Below are 20563 nucleotides of genomic sequence, written 5' to 3' on the forward strand. Positions count from 1 at the left end.
TTTTATCCCTTATGCAGACAAGGTAAAAGAGGACCTCATCATGTCGGAAAGGGATAAAGCTCTCCCTGGAAGACGCTGCGGTACTAAAAAGTGACAGCAAGTTTCACAATTATTCATAAACATCACAGGTTTTGCTCTGTAATTTTCACAGATTTAAAACGCAGAGTTTGGCACCACTTTCTGTTTTAACAGACATGTATTTTTGCTAGGCGACTGTTACAACATCTTAATTTCCATGTGCATTTTCTGTCCCATGGGGACTTAAAAAAATACCATTCTTAGTTGATTGTGTGGGGTTTCTCTCTCTGTTTTGTTTTGGTTTTTTTTTTAATTAACCCTCTGTCTGCTGGGAATGGGGTTTCCTCCTGTTAACCACCAATGCTGACACCTGGTGCTATGCAAGAGCAGTTCAAGTCCACAAGTCTTCATGCAGAGAGGTTAACCACAATTTATGCCAACAGGAAAAAGATGAAAAAATCACATTTGGGAGGGAAGGGAGAGGAGGAAAATTAAAGACGACACTGAAAGATGAAATAACAGTGGGTATGGCCATGCAAATACCTTAGGGCAAACTGTGCAAGACTGTAGGTCTTCAAGAGTAACTATCCAAATCCAAGCTCTTTATTGTGATACTGAAAGGATGGTTCACACTTATCTCCCCAAGGTGTAAACTGCCATGAACTATCTGGTACTTGGTGGTCTAAGTTCGGTTGGGTATGAAAGAAGTTCAGGCAGAATAGCTGACATGCTGCAAAACCAAAGTCTAATTTACATCATGCTAACACATTCGTGTACTAATATATTAAATAACTTCTGTCCTACCTTGTGAAATAAAAGATCTGCATACACTTGGCTTGGCAGAATTAAGTAATGATGGGTTTATACTTCTATAATTAACTACTTCTATAATAACAACAGACCAATGGCAAGATCCAATGGCAAAACACTTTTCAGTGAAGGTTATATAGTTATATACAGACCTCAAACAATTGGGCTTGAGTTTTTTTAATTGGGCTTGAGATTTTTTTTTGGAGGGGGGAAATTGGAGAAATTTTTAAAAAAATGCAGGAGTATTAACATCACAATGTTCTTCCTTAGCAACATCAGCAACTGGGTGATGATAGAGATCTGCCAGAAGGTCCTAGGGAAGTTTGTTGAGATTGCTGAAACTTTTGTGCAGATTGAATCTTCAAGGAAATTCTACTTTCTCTAAGACATTAGTCAGTCATTATCATCAAATAAATGTGGACTATTGCCAAATGTCTCAGATAATTTAAAACACCATGGTTATAATTCTCTTCCTTTCCCAGTTGCTTGTCTTTCCCTCTGTTGGCTCCTGTGGTTCCAGCAATGCAACGTCTCTCCAGTCTACAAAGGCATGTCTGCGCTGCAGACTGCAATATGTTACATACAGAAATACTCAAATTGACTTTAAATAAAGTAACAATGGACACTGCAACCTGCACCAGGAGGCAACTCTGGGCAAGTCTGAGAAGCTGCCAGGATTGAGCCTCGTCATACTGGGACTAAACTCTTCCCAGCATTTCTATCCAGACACCATGGCAGACCACATCACTTATGCACTTGATATCTTCATCAAGTCCCTAAGATGAGGCCCTTAGGGACATGGTGTAGTGGGCATGGTGGTGTTGGGTTGACGGTTGGACACGATGATCTTAGAGGTCTTTTCCAACCTGTATGATTCTATGATTCTATGATTCTATGATTCATAACGAAGGAGAAGAGCCTGTGTGAGTTCTTGCAACACAGCAGAAAAGTACAAAGAACTCCACACTCCATGCAATAAATTGCTCTTGCATCCACTGAGATGAAAGGCTGCAAGTACAAGATTTTCCTTTTATCTATATATTAACAAAAAAGCCTGAATCTGTAGACATGGGCTATATTGGGGCACATCTACTCTGTAGTCATTGCTGTCAGAGAGCTTTAACCAGGCTAGATAAGCATTACTGGCTGTGTAGGGATGCTAGTACAAGCGCAAAGCAAGCGAGGCTGCCCAAGCCCTGCCTCCGGGGAACGATGGCTGCACACCATGCTGCTGGTCTAAGCCAGCCATACAGCGTTCACTTGTGTAACAAAATGCCAAAGCAAAATGAACCCTCACTAACAAGCACCTCAAAGGATTAAGCACATCTTAAGGAGGCTATTTTGCAGGTAGTGCTGTGCAAGAGCGTGCCTCAGGCAGCCATGCACTAAATTCACGTTCTGACTTCCTCGCCAGAGCCAGCGTGCTGTGCGCACGGGTACCTCTTTCAGTCTAGCCCACAGCTTGGCCATTTTTCAACAACACACGGTAAATCCTGCACAGAGTTCCAGGCAGAAATCAAAACCCGCTGCACTCCACGAGAAGCAAAGATGAGTTAGGTACATACATACCCGCAGGGCAGCCAGAATTCCCAGCTAACCGTCTATGAAATATTTCAGTGGCAACAAGTAACCGAGGAGGTGGCTTTCTGGACCAGCAGAAAGATAGTGCCTTGTCCCTCTTCTCAGGGCACATGATCAAAATGCATTAAGGTAAGCAGTACAGTCACTGCTGCTACTATAAACTGTCCATTTCTGTGGCATTTGTCTAATCTGAATAGTCATACATTAAGAAACAAGACAGTGAAGCCCCCTGTAGAAACAGAGCGCAATTCAGGCTTTTTAGAAATTCATCTCAGCTCTCTGTTTTATTGGCCATTTTTTTAAGAGGGAATAATATCTTATCAACTGACATGAGCTAAAAGGAGAATAAAAAAAGATTAACAATTTCAGTCTGGAATAAGAGAGTTTTGAAGCAAAGGCATGAAAATTTAAAGGTTTTGGGGTGGGGATAAAGAAAAGAATTTACAAGGCTTATTTTGTGAACCCAGAGGGTTAATTTATCACAGAGTAAGTCTGAAACTTGAAAAGCAAAAAATGGTTTATTGGCTTTGAAGGTCAGATAACTATGTTATATCATATTCAATAGGTTAAGGTTCCAAGGGTCTACAGGGTTGCATGACAATTGCAGGATTCCTTATAAAGTCTAGTTTATACCTTTATCGTTAATAGCTTTCTAATCCTTTACCACAAATTTATAGTTTAGAAATGGCAACACATCTTAAAGATTAAAGGTATGTGACAAACAGTTCATGTCCTTTAATAATCAAATCACATAGCTTAGATTGGGGGCTTATCAGGCTTTTTCCTACTCTATGGTTTCATAGGTAGAGAATACTTTATATCCCTATTACATGAATGATGAATGGGACCATTGGTTATGGGCTGTTATTTGCTTGGCTGTAGTCAATATGTTTTCTTTGGACAGGGACTTCAGTGATTTATTTCTCTTTTGGCCTTATCACTTATTAACTCAGGGCAGACAGAAACAGCCAAGGTTGTGAATAAGGACTAGTACCCATTTAGACTTCTAATATCAGAGAAAATATTCTTTTTAATGATCCAACTACCCTTTGCTGCGTAGACTCTGATTGCACTTCCCTCTAACTAGAAAATAAAGGTCATATTTCTTGGGAAGTGTATACATAAAATATGCAAAATAATATGTTTCCTTCACAGCCAGCTTTATTCTGACGCTTGCTGTAATTGCTTTCATTTTGCAGCTGTCCTACAGGTACACTGCACACTTTTAGTGATTGTTTTTTGCAGTGTGTTATGGTACTGCCAGTGTTTAAGAAATACCAAAGATATGAGGGTTCTGTGTTCCTATTAGCATGTAAAAGGGATTTTCCAGTCTACCTCCACCACCTTCTCACTGTCTGGTAACACCCTCTTCCCTGCAATCAATTAGGATTCCTTCCAGCTTCCCTTCCTGAATTTCTGCAGATCAAACCAACAACCCTAATAATCCCAATATTCCTAATATTCAACCCTGATAACTGTCCGTACTTCACTCCACTAAGCATGTCCTAACAAACTTCAAAACAAACACTTTTGTAACAACATTAAGCCCCAAGCCCACCACCAAATAATAAAGACTGAAGTTATTTCATCTAGGAAAGCTTGTTCCAAAACAATTGCAACCTTTTTAGTTTTTTTTTTTCCCTAAAAATTTCCAGACAGGCCAGGCAGACCAGGTGTTAACTGATTCAGCAGAGCAACTAAGTTAATGGACTGGAACTTAGAAAGGGCCAGGTTCAAGCTTAAACTCAAATAGAGATTTCCTGAGTGCAACTTTCTTTTTCAAGGGCAGGTAACACCCCAGATCACATCACTGATGTGGGTGCTTGGAGGGAGAGACTGCACCAATCCCTCCCTTGTTTTCCCATCTGTATTTTACCTGCAAGCATCCCTGACCCAGCAGTGGTGCTGTGAGGACCCACTTCTTCAGTGACTATGGCAAACCCCTATGGTAGCAGAAAGCCACATGTACAGCTTAACTTCTTCAGCCCAACGCACCACCTCAGAGACAGGTCCATCTCTGAACTCCGCACACCACCTGATGCCTCCAGTGTCCCCATGGCAAGGTCCAGTTGGGAACAAACACTTGGCACAATGAGATGAAGGGGGAACCCAGTGAACTCTGCATTAGGACATTTTCAGATAGCTGTTATGAGGGTTTTTTTGCTTGTTTCCAGAGACATTAATTAAATTCACCAGTAAAAGTCTACGTTTACAAAGGATTTAATTTCATTCTTCCTTACTTGATTGTGCTATAGTTAGGATTTACCATCTCTCCTCTGTCCTCTGTAGAGTTTCTCTAAGCTCAGGAATAGACATTATATTGAGCGTCCAAAGCACAGGGTAACCTGCAGCGCAGGGCTCTCCTGCTTTTAAGAACAGACACACCAGCTCTTATATTAAACTTTATACATTTCTTTGTATTGAGCGATTTGTTCTGTTCTTCTGTAGCACTCTGTGACTATTTAACTTTGAGACATCTGATACTTTTTATTCTACCACTGCTATTAATATTTACTAGTGAAAGGCAGATAAAAACTGCTGTTAAAAACAAATGGCATTCATTTGCTAGCTACCAGATCTCATAGCTGGTCACTCTTCTGGAGAAGTGATGTGCTCTATATTTCATTTCAGATTAATGATCGTCATATCTTTGAGGGTGAAGAATTTTATAAACACATCAGGATAAAACCCAAGACAGCATCAGAGATACTGGCTTTTTTATTTTATTTTTATTGTTCTGTTGATGGTGGCCTTCTCTCCTCATTTATACTAATTAGCTATTTAAGTGCTCATGATTTAATAATAAACACACATGAATGAGGCATTGTAAAACTAATGAGGTTGTGTATTACTGATGTTGAGAATAACTGCCACTAAGTTTTAACATTTCTCAGGAACTAACAGATACACAGCTATGGCCAAGGTTAGCTGGTGTAAGGGTCAAACTCCAGCCCACAGGGATCAAGAAAGGCTCCAGTGGGGCTACAGGAACCTCTTGACAGCCAGTCTGTCTCTTATCACCACTTCTTTTTTCTCCTTTTTTTTTTTCCTTTTTTAAGTCTACAAACCCCAGAACTCTCCATTCTGAAAACTGATTGCTTCATTGATTATGTATCTTTTGAACTTCACATAGTTATTGGTGCTTTCTTGAAAGCAGAAAATTTTCCTAGCAAAGGACCCACTGAAGTTTACCAGGCTGGAAACTTTAGGGACTGGAGATTACCTTTTAAGTGGTTCCAATTCTGACCAGATCTATGTATGTGACTTAAACCTCTGCTTCTAGGGCCATGGACTGGAATTTTAAATGGTGACGGGTAGCTTTTGGTCTGTTACTCTTGGACGTATTTGACTTAAGAAACGAAAAGAGAATCATTCTCAGAAGACGACTACCCCTGTACTTCGGTAAATTAAACCATTTAAAGATAAAAACAAAGCCACCTAAAACCAAGGCTTTTGAAATCATCTTTGATCTGTAAGGCTCTTACCCAAATCATCTGTGATCTGTAAGGCTCTTCCTGTTTGTACACAGACTCAAATGTTTTCAGAAGTAAATAAATGCTGAAATGAGGATGGAGCAGGGATTTTTCCACATGAGGCTATTTCTTCTTCGCAGCAACTAGCGGAGTGAAAAGTTCCCTGAGAAGCCCTATGACATTTCAGAGAAAGAGGCAGTTTCCCAGAAATTCTGTGAATATCCTGACCTTCACAGTGCTAGCATTTCTACATCACTCTACACACAATGGCCCAAAAGTGTAATGCAAACACTGGTCAGTCTCGGCAGTGCTCCACTCTGACCTACTCAGCCTTCGTCACTACTATCCTGGAGGATCAGTGCTCAGCATCAGGGTTATTCACACTGCACAGCAAGCCCTGTGTGTCTACGCTGACCCTACATCCACTCATTCCTGTTAATAGCACTTCTAGAGACATACCATATCTCATAGCTTATAACAAACCCCAAATGAACTGAGGGGGACTTGCCTGTTTCTCTAGGTACCCTGTCAGCACACAAATGCTTTAGCCCCCAGCCTCCCTGCAAGACTAATGCAACTGAAAATGGTCCCTAAATTCCAACCTGTACCCAACCATGTAACCAATTTGCAAAAAAAGGAACAGTATTTGGGGTACTGCTCAGCCAAGAATCTGAATTAACCCCATGTTGTATACACAACTTTAGTGACAAAGCTATATACTTCTGGCTCCTACGTAGTCCTTTGCTCTAGTTTGGGAACAAAAGCACAAAACCTTAAACTGAGCAGATGGTAGAAGACGCAGCATAATGCATTTTTATGGACCTTCCATATGTCCTTTCCAATACGCAGTGAGATAAATTCTCCTTTCACTTACATTCATGCAGTCCTGCTCAAATCTCGTGGTTTAGTACCATAGCAAAATTCATCTGTGAAAATCATGCTGTCCATGATGCATCCATTTTTTTAAATCAAAACAAAACAAAAAAAATCTCAAAGGCCTGTCCAGGTATCACAAATTTGTGCCAATTCTCATCCCTTCTTCAACTCAGCCATATATGCCCTGAGTCACCTTGGCAAACTACCTACAGATTTGTATCCCTAATGGCTTCTTCCTTCGATACCAGAAGAGACTTACAAATGAAGGGTGCCACAGGGAAATACTGACCAGCATGTTTGGGTATTTCTGTGTGCAGTATGGACTTTTAATATTATTCCAAAATGAACACACATGCAAGATGTGTTCAGACTTCTGTATTTCTAATAACGTTCTTTCAGGAATGTCAAAGCTTAAAATCTAAGAAATAATTGCTTTATAAGTGCATGCTAATGGCTTGCTTTGCAGATGGAAAATAAAAAACTTATGTTTTCTTGTAAGCACAGGGTTGACACTGGTTTATTTCTTTCAAAAATACTTACAAAAGCCAGGATTTCTCTGTATATATGTGACCTTGATTCCTAGATGGCACATGGACTACTTAGAGATCATGTTACTAAGTTATTTGCAGTTAAAGGGGAAAAAAAGGCTAAAATTAATGGGTCACTGGGTATTTTCTTCTGAGAACTTAAGTACTTAACAGTAAGAAAAAAACAGTTTACAGCCAGGTGGCTTGAGGGGATATTTTGTTGAACACTGATTAAAAATAATTTCTTCTAAATGAGACCTGACCACAAAATGGGACCATTAACGAGCAGGGACATTCTCACCAGAAAGGAAACTATGCTTGATCAACTCCTGCACCGCCCACAAACCCCAGGTCTTTTTCTCTCTCTCTCTCACACACTCTCTTTTATTTTTTTTCCCCTTTTTCTCCTCTCCCCTTTTCTTGTTCTTAATAGCAGGGTAAATAAGCAGCAAGTGATGCTGAAATGTTTTCGGCCAAAAACAGAGGCCAAACTCCTCTGAGAAAACATTTGGCCTCTGTGGTTTTGTAATATGTTCCAGAACACTGAGTTCACTGAAGAACATTGTGAAAAACTCCCATCGGCTGGAGTGATGCTGGGGAATGTTACTGTATCCCAACTTCCAATTGGTCCATTTCCTGCAGGCCTTGTTAAAAAAAAAAAGAAAAAAAATAGTGCTATGTGGGAGTTAAAACAAGTTCTCATGGGAAAAATGAATGGCAAGAAATTCTAGCTTTAAAAGAAACAGCTAATCTGCTAGTTTGATTGTTCTTCAAAACTTACAATGAACCAATAATCCTAATTAAAAACACTTGGCCTAGTTCTCTAAAGCATCATAGCTTTTTCTATGCTTCGTTTGTACACACCATAGACTATTAGTTTTTTTCTAGTGCTCACTAACAAAGTGCTGACTTTGTTGGGATGGCTGAGCTAATTTCGTGAACTCAGTGTGAAACCTTAGCTAAACAAAATTGTGGTAATTTTCCTTAATTTGTAAAAGTGATTGGAGTGCAAACAAAATTTTCCTCTTGGGTCAATCCTATAATTTTCAATTAACTAAAACTAATCGGCAGGCGTGTACTGAACCTGCATTTTGTTTAAAGGGCTGGAAGGCACTTCGAAGGTCAGGATGCATTAATTGTTTTTATTTTAGTTTCATTTAGTCCTTTTTAAAAAGCCACATTTAAGTTCAGGCTGCCTCTAAAAGGAAAATGCAAATTGTCTGAGGTACGATTTCAGTCACAATAGCTTTTCTGTATCTACCGTAACTCCATAAAAGCTGATAAGTAAGAGAATTGTCCATGGATTGGATCACCTTTGATTTTATCATTGTTGTTTAGTATTTCATAACTTTCATTTATTGAATGAAAAATAATGCGTTTTAAACACTAACCTGAAAATGCATATATGGAAACACTCTCCCTACTGGGGACACCTTATTTCCACATTCAGCCATCTGCTTTTGGGCAGACAGGCTAAATTGCCACCCTCCTTTTTACTGGAAAAGCTAATTAATGATGATCTGAAAATCAAAACCAAAATGGGTCCAAGCCATTTTTACATTTAAATCGCAAAACGAAGTCCCCAAAAATTTCCTTGCAAAGTTGAGGGGGGCAGGTTTCCTCCCTTTCTTCTGCATGCATACTTGCCGTTTCACCAGCCCAAGATGCAGCCACCTTGGTGGCTTGACAACAACCAGGACAGCACAACTTATGGTGAGTAAGAAAGTGAGAAGGGAAAGGATTCATGGTCAAACTGTCCAGAGCTCTGGCTGACACTTTCACGTGGTACACATTGGCAATTTGCACCAGCTGGCAATTTGACCCTTTGCTTTTTCTTTTACTTTTGTTCCAACACATTCAAACCCTAAATAACTTTTTTGATATGGTGCGTTATTGTCCAATATATGAATTTCCCACACATTGTTGAAATCATAACGCTCGCAATAAATACACACAGCCTCCACAAGTGCCTGCTGCTCAGCCAGCAAGGCGATACAGGAACACTTTAAGACTCAGTTTAAAGAAACCCAGTGCATAATCCCAACTAGGGAAGAGGCTATTTGAAAAAGACAACAAAGCTTTATAAGGCGCCTTTGTTCAACCTGCTCAGTGTTAAGAAAAATCAAATGAGAGCTTTGCTACCCAGCTGGGGCACAGAAGTCTCTCCTCTGCCTTGAGTCCCTGTGTGTACATTCACAGTTGAAGCAATATATGTGCCCAGTGTAATTCAGAATGCCTCATAGCCACAAGTATTTATGATGTATCTTATTCTTAAAGTTTCAGGGGCAATCAAGAATGTGGAAAGGAATTGCACTGGACTGTGATGAACCACAGTTCAGGCAAACAGTTACAGAAGTAGTCTTGTCTGCATATGTTGAACACAAGTGCACAAAAGGACAAGTATATCAAAACCTGGACCAAGCCATTAATTCTTGCAGCACGCATACCTTCCAAGGAATCAATGACACACATTCTTTTTAAAAAGTTAGGCTGCTACTTGATTTATTTCCCAGGCCATTCTTATCACTACTGAGAGTGGTTTAACATTGACAGCACCTGCAATGTCCTAACATGCTTTTTTGTTAATAATTCTTCAGGCCAAACCACTCGACTTAGTAGTCCCAGTGTGCGATACCACTCCAAAACACACTGCAAGTCACTATGTCTGCAGCATCAGCTGGGGTGAAAGCTGCTTAGCCTCCCTGGAACTCAGAGACAAGTATATTATGGTGAGATGGGCAGGCAAACAGGCTGCTGCTTTGAACACTTGCAACACTTGCCAGACTACATGAGATGGAGATATTTAGCACGATGCTTCTTGGAAGGCAGGTTCATGATTGCACTAGTATGTCTGGCTCTTTATGCTTGCACTCTTCCTCTGTTTGTTTAAGTACTGGAGTATGTATGTCTCTCCTTCCTCCCCCCTCCTGGGTAAGGAGATGTCCCACTGCGAGGACAAACAAGCAAACAAAAATCCCACACTGGTACATTTTCAGATTCATCTCTACGGTCATCCATTTCTGAAATCCAACCTTAAATTGGTACCTTCAATGACATGCTCAGCCAAAATAATAAAATACAGTACAGCTTTTAATGACGAAAGCAGAAGCCCTAACAAGTGTGATATATTGCCTGCCCTATTTCTCCACGTTATATCTAGTACTAAAGCATCCTTACCTGTGTAAATGAATCTTCCAGGCGTTCCCTTGCAAAACTGCTTAGACTTGTAGGACAATGTGACTTCTACAACCCCTGGGATATGTCGGGGAGGTGTCTGTACGCGGATGGCATGAGGAGTAATCAGCTAGAGGAAAACATTGAGAAGGGAGAAGAAAGGGAAAAAAAGCACTGTTAGATGCTGAACACTTCTGTAATAACACTTTCCTCTCAGATCACAGTAAACAAGCTTTGAAACACGTAATTAACCTGTCAATGTTTGAATACAATCTTGATGTAACCCACACAAAAGCCAGTGACTACAATATTTACAAGCATTCTCCTTCTCAGCCTTAACAACATTATTTCTGTTTTCATACATGGCAGGCACTTGCTTCCTAGTATAAGCATTAGTCCTGGTTTAATGCAATAACTTTAGCTTACAGCAGCAGGATGCCTATGTTTGCTCAGGTGAACACTGGGGTCATGACAGTGTCCAACAAATCTGATTGATAAATGATACGCAGTGAACATGTGTGAACACGGCACAGCGCAAGCCCAGGCTGAGATTCACCGCACAGCGCAAGCCCAGGCAGGCTTTTAAATGCACTTGTCCCCAGCTGACATCTGTACACTGCAAAAGCACCATGTGCTGCTGTTTTAATTTTCTATTCATTTTGTGGAGGTGTGACTAATTACTGCAGAAATGCAAAGTTTGGCTTCTGAAGGATGCTGGATCTTTCCCTGCAAATGATCAGAGCACTCAAAAGAGAGATACCAAACATAACCATCTAACCATCACAACCAGTCTGCCTTCACTGCAAAGACTGACACACACCTGAGAGGGCTCCTGCAGATGTGGATTTACACAGTAATAAGTAGACAAATGTAGCTTTCTTGTTACTGGGGATCCTGATCCTCTTAACACAAAAGGTTGGGGTGGGTCAGTGATGCACTTTTCAGGCTCTAGACCATTTTTGCTCTTTCAGGATTCTGGATTGAATTTAAAACATAGTCCCTGAAATTAATATTAGAGCCATCCAGGTGTTCACTAATTTGTGGCAGGTTAACTCAAATCTCTACTGCACTCAGAAACTACAGCATTGTCCTCCCCATCACGGAAATGTCCTCTTCTCACTCATTATGCTCCCTCAGACAAGAATAGTAAAAAGAGGTACATAGAAATGGTGACATGATTGTGTCCAGCAACCAAGATACAGCTCTGGTTCACGGATAATCCTTCTCTAACTGACTATGGCACATTAACACACTTCTAGAAAGGCAAACAAGACCAAGATCATAACCAGCCTTGACAGTGAGCAAAGCCATGGGCACCCTACACAGACAGTCAACTGCTCTATGCTGTTGGTTGAATCGTGTCCTGGATTATGGAATACATTTCAATAGAATTCTTTTTTTTAACATAAAAAGCTAATTTATTCTTATTTTTAGTAGGAACCAAATATTTCAAAATTGTAGTAAGGTCCTACCAAAAAATCAGACTTTTGACCAGTACTTTGTTTAGGGCACAGGACTAAAAAAGCACAGAAGGAGAGTAATGTCTGTCTGAGAGCCATCTGTGTTACTGAGGGAAATGGCATACACAGTAGGAAGTTCTCCATATTTAAAATAAAATTACTATTAAATCAAGTTGAAGATTAAAACCAAAACTACAAGCATCAAATACTCCAAAAGTTACTCAGATCCACAGAAGTCATAAGTCATATGTCATTTTAGAAATGATCATGTAGGAATTGATGTCTTCTTGTTTGTGAGCTCCAGAGAACATGTTTCAGGCTCTGCTTTCAAATCATGTGATTTAGAAACTTATTTATTTTTAAAAGAAACCTGCCTTTTTTTTCTAAATTACTCATTCTATCAACTGGGTTAAGGAAAAAAAAAAAAAAAAAGGCAAAACCAAAAACCAAACTTCCAAGGATTGCTTTTACTTAAATTGAGTTGTTTTACAGTTGGGCTGACCAAAGCCTAAAAGTCTAGGCCAATTCTCTACACACCCTTAATAGTCAGCGGAGGCAGAAAGCACTGCCAAATAGCAATTTATTTCCAGTGCTTTAGACACCTCTCACGTTGGGATGAGCTGCTCTCTGGAAGCATCTACCTTTCTCCAATGAACCGAGATGACAAATTTAGACTAGATGCTTAACTGTAGGCAGCCAAACATAGCTGAGAGAAATCCCATCCTCAAGTGGTTCTAGTTAACTGTGTCAACTGGCAAGATGAGAAGAGTTTCATGACATTTTTAGGGGGAAAATATTTGTAAAAACAGCCAAGGATTTTAATAGTAAAGGTTAACATGCTAGTCTTACCACCTCAGTATGTGCCTTGCACCCCTCACCCCCATTCTGGCATGAGCTATACAGGCAGCTTCTGGTTGTATCTTTGAATTTCCCAACATTTACTGGTCTGTCACCACTTTAATGTTCTTTAAACATAATTTGTGGCATTTTCCAATACTCATCTTCCCTTGTTCCCAAGAAATGTCTGACCTATTTATGGTCCATTGTTACAGAGAGCTGGGGAGAGTTAAGCAAGTTTCCTGGTTTGTTCTCCACAAACAGTTTGGTTTTCCTTTGTGCTCTGAAGTAAATAAGTTTAACTGTGTTTAAAACCACAAATATACAATAATGTCGCCCACACATTCCCAAAGGGTGAACATTATGTCTGAAGTCCTATGGTTTAGGATACTCAGGATATATTTTACTCCTCTCTTCTCTAGAACTAAAGCTTGGGAGGTATATCAGGAGAATACACGTGCCTTTTCCTTTTGCTTTTTCTCCTTAGCATCTGCCACTGACCACTGTCAGGGATATAGCGCTGCGCTAGAAGGACCTTTGTTCTGGGTCAGCCTTCAGTTCCCATGCACACAGAAAGGAACTGGCTAGCTCGGTTTCATACCAGTAGTCCCCTATATTGCTGTCATATTAAGAAACTGTCTTTAAGGGACGAACAATGTCACTACACTTCAAAACCTGCCCTCTGAACCTCACCTTTGGTCTCAAACTCTGATTCCCTAGTGCTGCCAGGATCTGCGTTATGGACCGGCACCAGCTCTCCCAATTGCCCTAACTCCGTTTTGCAATCCAAGTGACCCAATGGATGCTGCACGGGTCTGGGTACTCCAGGCCCACCCACAGCAAGAGCAAATCTGCCCCTGACTTCAATAACTCCACAATTATGGGATGTTTTCCTGTCTACAACGTCAACCTGAGGCCTGCCCTTGGGAATCCACTCCACCTTTTCCTAGCATGTTTTCTCCTCTCACACTGACATAGCCTGTACCTTCTTCAAGGCACAGTCTGTTTCATATTTGCACATCTGGAAAAGGTGAGCTATTAGCATCAAGGAATAATAAAAGTAAAGACACCACTTGTGGAAGCCTCTGAGCCCTAAACTGTTGGAGGCTGGTACAGTGTTCTGGGGAAGCATCACTACATGCTCACCCTGTTGTTTTTATAGGCATCTGTCACTGCCCAGCACCAAACACAAGACAGTGAGTGAGATGAACCTCCATGTCTGATCCTATATGGCTATTTCTATGTTCTAACCTCAGGTGGGAACTCTTGGTGCATTAACAGACATCGTAACAACTGTAGCAATGACATGCCAAGAACTAAGAATTTGTAAATATGAGTTACATACATTTATGAACACATTTTTAAATGTAAGTCTTGAGTAAGGCGTTAACCTGTGATTTGGAGATGAACCCACCAGCCAAAATCCCAGATCCAGCTTCCTCTTCCATTCAGCATTTGGCTAATCGAGATCTGGAGCTGGACATAAAACTAGTAACTGGACCCTTTCTCCCAAGGGATTTTCAAGTGAATTGGTCTGATACTTGGCAACTGCACTAGCTGTTTGATATGTCAGTCGGGACATGCTGTGGATTGCATTAAAACCTGAGTTAGAGACCTTCAGAATGGAGGGAGGTGCGTGTCCTTCAAAATCCAAAACACATTTGGTTTGAGTGTGTACAACAAGCCTCATTCTGTGGTTTGCTAATATATTCTAGACATTCTTGTGTGATACAGCATCAATTCACACTCTTCAGAGTGCCAGGTTACTTTCTTTTTTTAAAAGTGACATTTTATAAGGAGATGTCATTAATCTGAGTCACTAGTTTATTTTTGCATGCTTGAGCTCTGGTTTGTGGTTAGGGAAATGGTGACAATCAGTTATAAATTTAACTTGGACTCTGTGTGAAGAGGACCATTAGGACAGGAATGAAGAAAAATCCCACCAACTGAAGGTAATGACAGCTTTCAGTGAGAACAGGACCCTTAAGATACCTATATTTTTAAAAATGACCAGTGACTTTGCATGCCTCAATTCTGGGCATCCAGATGCTGCTTAATAAGCCTTAGTTTTAAAAAAGAGGGTGCCTACTCATTTTTTAAAAATGAGTCAGACCTCCAAAATAAGCATTCAAAAACAGAGGCTTCCAAAATCAATAATAAACATAAAAAGCAAAATAAAAAACTGTGTCACAGAATTTGATTCAGCAGCATTTAAAAAAAAAAAAAAAAAAAAGCCAAACCAAAAAATCATCCTCTGTTTTTGTGCTGTACAAAGGTAAAAGAACTGATGTTTCAGTCCTTCATCTTTTCTTAATATAAAAGCAAAAGAAGTTGTTTCCAGCTGACTCTGTACAGCTGGAGGAATGTTCTTGGCAGGAAAACGTTTGAAGAAATAGTTCATTTTAAGCAAATATTGTGGAATATTTATAAGAAACTAATTTTGTCTTCACAATCGTGTATTTGGCCTGAAACTCGACTCTCGGAGTTTCAGCCCCCAATAAGAGAGAGAAACAACAGAGGATTTTTATCAGCAACTCAGATTTTGAATATTTGCAATAACACACAGACCCAGAATGCTGGGTAAAAACCTGCAAATAACTCCGTCTGTTTGTGGACTGGACAAACAAAAAGGCAGAGTCTATCTGGCAAACAGGCTATTTGCTGGGAGTTGTCTGTCCAGATTCAGCATGTGCACATGATATAGCAGTGCCGTTTGTTTGTCGGTTATGAAAGTCCCTTGAAAAAAAGGCATTAGATGGCCCATTTGGCTGTATTCTAAAAATATCAAAGGCTTTTAAAGTCATTTTTATAAAGTAATATGGGACTTAAGGATTAATTGAACCTACTGGCTTAGGGTATCTGCATTTCTGCACAAAATTAATGTGACAAATTAAGTTTTTATTTAGTTCTCCCTGGCTGAGAAAGGTTGTAATTATGTTAGAGTGTTTACAGCTAAAATATATGTTTAAATAATAAATATGTGTTTCAGAAACGATTTTAAACCTCCTTTTTTAACGCAGTCAACTCCGTTTCAAGCATATAAATATTTCAATTACAAAACTTGAATACATGTAAAATAAATTAAAAATATATTATTTACATTTCAAATTATTTATAACATATGCTGCTTGACAGCAACAAATTCACCTTAAAATGAACAATTTTTTCTTTTGGTTTTTAACTTTGCTTCTGAACTGTGGAAGGATTTATATTTTAAATATCCATGCATCTCAAGGTACTTACATGGATTTTGCTATAATAAAATCTGAGTAATATAGGACCTTTATGATAATTATCTTCACAGCACCTCTCCAAAGAAGGTGACTAATCTTATTACTATGTTAGAGAAAGGGAATTGAACTTTAAGCAGATTATGTGATTTGCCCAAAGTCCCATGCAAAGTCTGTGGCAAAATGATGCTTAATTTAAATATTAGACTTCAACCCCCAAACCACCTGCAATTACAACTGAAAGTGAAGCTAGAAAAATCCATGTGAAAATGCTCTGCAAGGATCACTCTTTTTCTTTAGTTTCCACCTATCTAGTTTTGGTTTGGATTTTCTATAGCTCAGTTAAAATCGTGTTTTCTTTGGATCCATGAAACAACAGGATGAACTTGAAAATTCTTCTTGAATTCAGTGGCAAAATAACCTGGTCAGGTATGCTTAAAACTGGGCCTGACTGGCAACTCAGGATGAACCTGCTGCAGGTTTCAAGATCGACAGTTCATTTCTACACTCTATTAAAGTAAAACAAAATTATTCTTCCTGGGTACTGAAAATGCACTAGACATTTTTAGAAATGGGAAGGCAAATGAAAGAACTTATTTTGTACTTCATATGTGGCTAGTATATGTAATTTGAATTATTTATAGATCACTATTATTTAGGGATCACTCAGACAGCTCATGCATTTCTGCACTTGTTTATCATGTCTGTCTGCTTCTTTTAGAAATAATTTCTTTCCCCTATAGGATTTTCTATTGCTTTCATAGGTTATGAAACTGAGAAGCAATTCTGTAACGGAGAGACAGTGAAACAGTTTTCACTCAAAGCCAACTTGCAGCCTGTTACAGCATTCACAACAAACAGACTGGCTTTGGTCTGGATCCCCTCTAACATTATTAATTTTATGACAAGGCCTTGACACCATCAGCAATAATGTTTTGACCAGCACTCATTCTCCTGAGATTAGAAATTGCCAATTAATGGCTTCCACTAATAAATAGAATCAAGTTTTATAATGAAAGATCCAATTCTGCAGTACCAAAATCAGAGCACTTTCCTCCCAGCCTCTTCACCTTTCCCTGTTAAATGTCTGTAGCCATAATGGCTTCAATCCTAACACACAAAATGCTTACACTGGACCCAGGGGGCACTTTCATGATACATAAGGGCTTCAGAATAGGGCTCATTTAATATATCTCCTTTTCGGGAATGCCCTTTCATCCACACTTGTCCTCAAGTGGAGAGATGAGAGAGAGAGAGAGAATAGTGAAGCCCATGAAGGACATTAGAGGATACTCTTCATATGGAAAAAATGCTGCCATATGTGCAATGGAATCAGTAGGGGGAATGTGCTGGATATGAATTAAGCTATAATGTTGATTTAATATTTATAGGATATACAGCAAAGCATCAGAAGATCCTTACGTCACTGGGCAAGCATTGTATAGCTATTTCGGAGAAATAGCTGGTTTGTCTGTTAGCGTGTTTATTTCAGCATTAAAATTATTAAAATAACAATTTCTTATAAAACCTCCAAAATGCTTTTGAAAAGTCATAAATGCAAAACGTAAACCTTTCCTTAGAGCTGCCTTCCCGTGCCAGTGAAGCCAGTGGGAACTCCGCCCCAACTTCTATGGCTCTGTGCACTGGAAGTGGCCGTTCGGGTGATGCTGCCTGGTTTTAACTTTCTATGGGCTTTTTGGGAATACCAGACCCCACATTTAATTATGTGCCAGGGGAAGAGAGGATTTAAGAAACTGGGAGGAACAGCAACAGCAAAAAATGGATAAGAAACAAAAAAAGGGTTACTGTGAAACTAGAGGCCCCCGCTGGGTACAACGAGTCTATATTCTCCACTGTGGATACAATACTGTATATTTGGTTGCTATTATGCAGATGGTACTTACACCAAGCGTCTACACTTTAAGGATATGCTCTTCAGAGGAATTTCTGCAATTTCCACCTCATTGAGCTGCAGCTACAAGCAGCCAGTTTCCCTGGAAAGCAGGATCACCTAAACGTTTGTTTCCTGTGGGCCCTTAGCGATTGTAGTGCTAAATGCAGAATTATTCACACAGGCATTTATCCTTCCTTTTTCTTGGAATAAAAGGCACTGAGCTAAATTCTGGGCCAGTGAGAGGAGATGCAAATCCCCTGGCTATAATGGATTTCTGCCACAGGTAAATTTGACTAATTATTTTCATAAAACTGAATGAGGAAAGGATTCACATCTCAACATTTGTTGCTGATTTAGCATGTGGCATAGAAAAAGGACAGGCTAGCTATAAGCTAGACAAAGCTATTAGACATTACCGTTCAGACAACACCTACCTCACTCCAAACCAGCATGGTGCCGAATATGACCTGTAACCCATCAAAGAAATTGTCTCCTATGATGATGACAGTGGCACCTCCTGTAGTCCATCCTTCACTTGGACTGATGGCTTTGATACATGGTGTAGCTGCTTTTCAACACACATGAAAAAGAGAAGTATTCTGCTGTTAGAACAAGATTTTAATGATAGAAGACTTGAGAAAAATAAAATAAAAGGAGCTTTCATTTTCCCCCCTTACTAACACAAAGATTTCAGCAATCACATTCTTTCTAGTACACGTGCATGACCTCAAACTATATCATTGGAATCATTTTTTCTCAATTAATTTCTGTTTGGTTTTGTTATCTGCATTGAAAAAATTAACTTTTTTAAGCCTACATTAACAAAAAAATCGCAGCATGATGGGCAGAGACCAATTGGAAATCAGGACAAATCCCTATCTTTATTTTATATGAAATGCACAATACCTGAGTTAATAAAACAATCTCCAGTGAGCTTCCTTTATTACCCATCATAACGTAAATTCATTAAGGAAACTCCTATAAATATTATGGAAAATATTGGCTAAATGAAAAAGGGTGTAACCCTCAGCATTTCTTTAACTATTCTGCAATCAGATCCAGGTTGTTCTAGTTTTAAACCACTCTGCCCTGCTTAATGCTTTGGTTACTACAGAAAAAAAAACAAAACCAAAGCCTAAACCTACAACCCTGCCATCTAGTCATTCCAGTTATGTTGCATCTACTGGGTAATTAAGAAGCGTGTGCAATGCATTCTGCTGTATTCATAGAGTCCGCTCCCACCTTCACTAGCCACTTTCTTGGCATCATATGTACTAAGTGCCTCCTGAGAGGACGTTGAAAACTCAAGCACTGCTCAAAGTAGTAAGCTCAAATCTTGCTGTAAGATCTTCTGGTTTAAGACTATCTAAGCAGAAGCATGCTCGACTTTATATATTGGTGGGATAGGGCAATATAAACATCCACATACTGATTCTCCTCCTCTGCAGTACTGGAGTACATCAGACTTTAACTGTGTTGAAGCAATAACATTACTGTAAAAATAACCTGAATAAGACAAAAAGCCCTGGGTAACTCTCAGCTGTGGAATCTCAGGGTGGCCATATAGGCTGATGAAAAGAAGCAACTCCATCCCAAATGCCACCGACTTCTCCTTGCTAATACAGCATGAGGTGAAAATATGACACCATACCATTAGATAACATTTTAAGTAAAGTGGGTACCTCAACAATTTCATTAGCCATAAAAAACAGATTCCTTAAGGAGATGCAAAACTCCACCTCAACTCAATGTTGAAAAGAGAGATTCTTTCCTTGAGGTATGAACCCAGTCCTCAGCAGAGAGGAGGCTGGCTCCACTGAAAACACATGAAGGGCTGCCATTGCCCACACTGATTCTGCAACATCCATCAGATGCCAATCAGCAGGACTTCGTTATCTGCACATATATATCTCTCTGCATATATACCTCTTCTTTTAGGGTTGCTGGCATTTGGCTGTGAATTGCTACTTGTCAGAAGGCTGGCTGAGCTGTTAATTTGGTTTGTAACTTTGAGTATTTGATGATGTACTCAAGGGAGAGCACTCAGGCACTTCATCAGGTAAGGATTTGCTAGGAAGATAGGGGTGTGAAAGCCACTCACAGGTTGGCACCATCAAGGACAACACCCTTGCACCCATGAATTACTTAATGCGGCTGTGTAGTTGCACAGCCCCTGCCCTACATTCTTCTAATTGTAAAGACAGTAAATTAATTCATTCACAGAAGCCTACTTTAAAATGCTCCAGACATAAAGCACTAAAGAGACCCTGTGTGTCTTTATGATTATTTAGTGAAGTTCTGGTTGGTTGGAGCTAATTGCAAGAGTTGGTGAGGCTGGTGAGAAGCTCCTTCCTCCCAGCCCCTGAGCAGGGCGGGTGCGGATGGAGCTGGGAAGCAGGAGGGAGCTGGAAAGGGAGCTGTTGAGTCACCCTTAGCAGTGAGTGTTTCTGTGGGCACTGCTACAGACTCGCACCACTGATGATGGAACACATGCATGGGGAGCAAACAGACCCTGTCCCTACCTACAAAAGGTTGTAAGTGTCAGGCAAAACTTTTCCACTACTTAAGCTGATGGGGATGCCAGCTCCAGTGAAAAACACAAACACACAGGCAGAAAAAAATCATTACCCTACTCCAAACTTGGCAGAGCACAGCCATTAAATTTTACATGAGCTAACAAAAG

At 39.8% G+C, this 20563-nt stretch overlaps 1 protein-coding gene across 8 annotated transcripts in view; it reads right to left on the bottom strand.

The window, feature by feature from the left end:
* The window catches only part of EBF1 (EBF transcription factor 1), a 291394-nt gene that overhangs the window by 63683 nt on the left and 207148 nt on the right, over window positions 1–20563 (bottom strand). For 4 of the 8 annotated variants that reach the window (XM_075164300.1, XM_075164297.1, XM_075164304.1 and 1 more), the window contains exons 9-10: window positions 18315–18445; window positions 10463–10589 (exon numbers count right to left, since the gene is read on the bottom strand). In XM_075164300.1, the coding sequence (XP_075020401.1) occupies window positions 10463–10589; window positions 18315–18445 (258 nt within the window). Of the gene's footprint in view, window positions 1–10462; window positions 10590–18314; window positions 18449–20563 lie in introns of all 8 variants that reach the window. The other 4 variants (XM_075164298.1, XM_075164296.1, XM_075164303.1 and 1 more) reach the window with 1 other exon arrangement.

The sequence above is a fragment of the Calonectris borealis genome, chromosome 15, assembly GCF_964195595.1.
Source record: "Calonectris borealis chromosome 15, bCalBor7.hap1.2, whole genome shotgun sequence".
In the NCBI taxonomy this organism is placed as follows: Eukaryota; Metazoa; Chordata; class Aves; order Procellariiformes; family Procellariidae; genus Calonectris; species Calonectris borealis.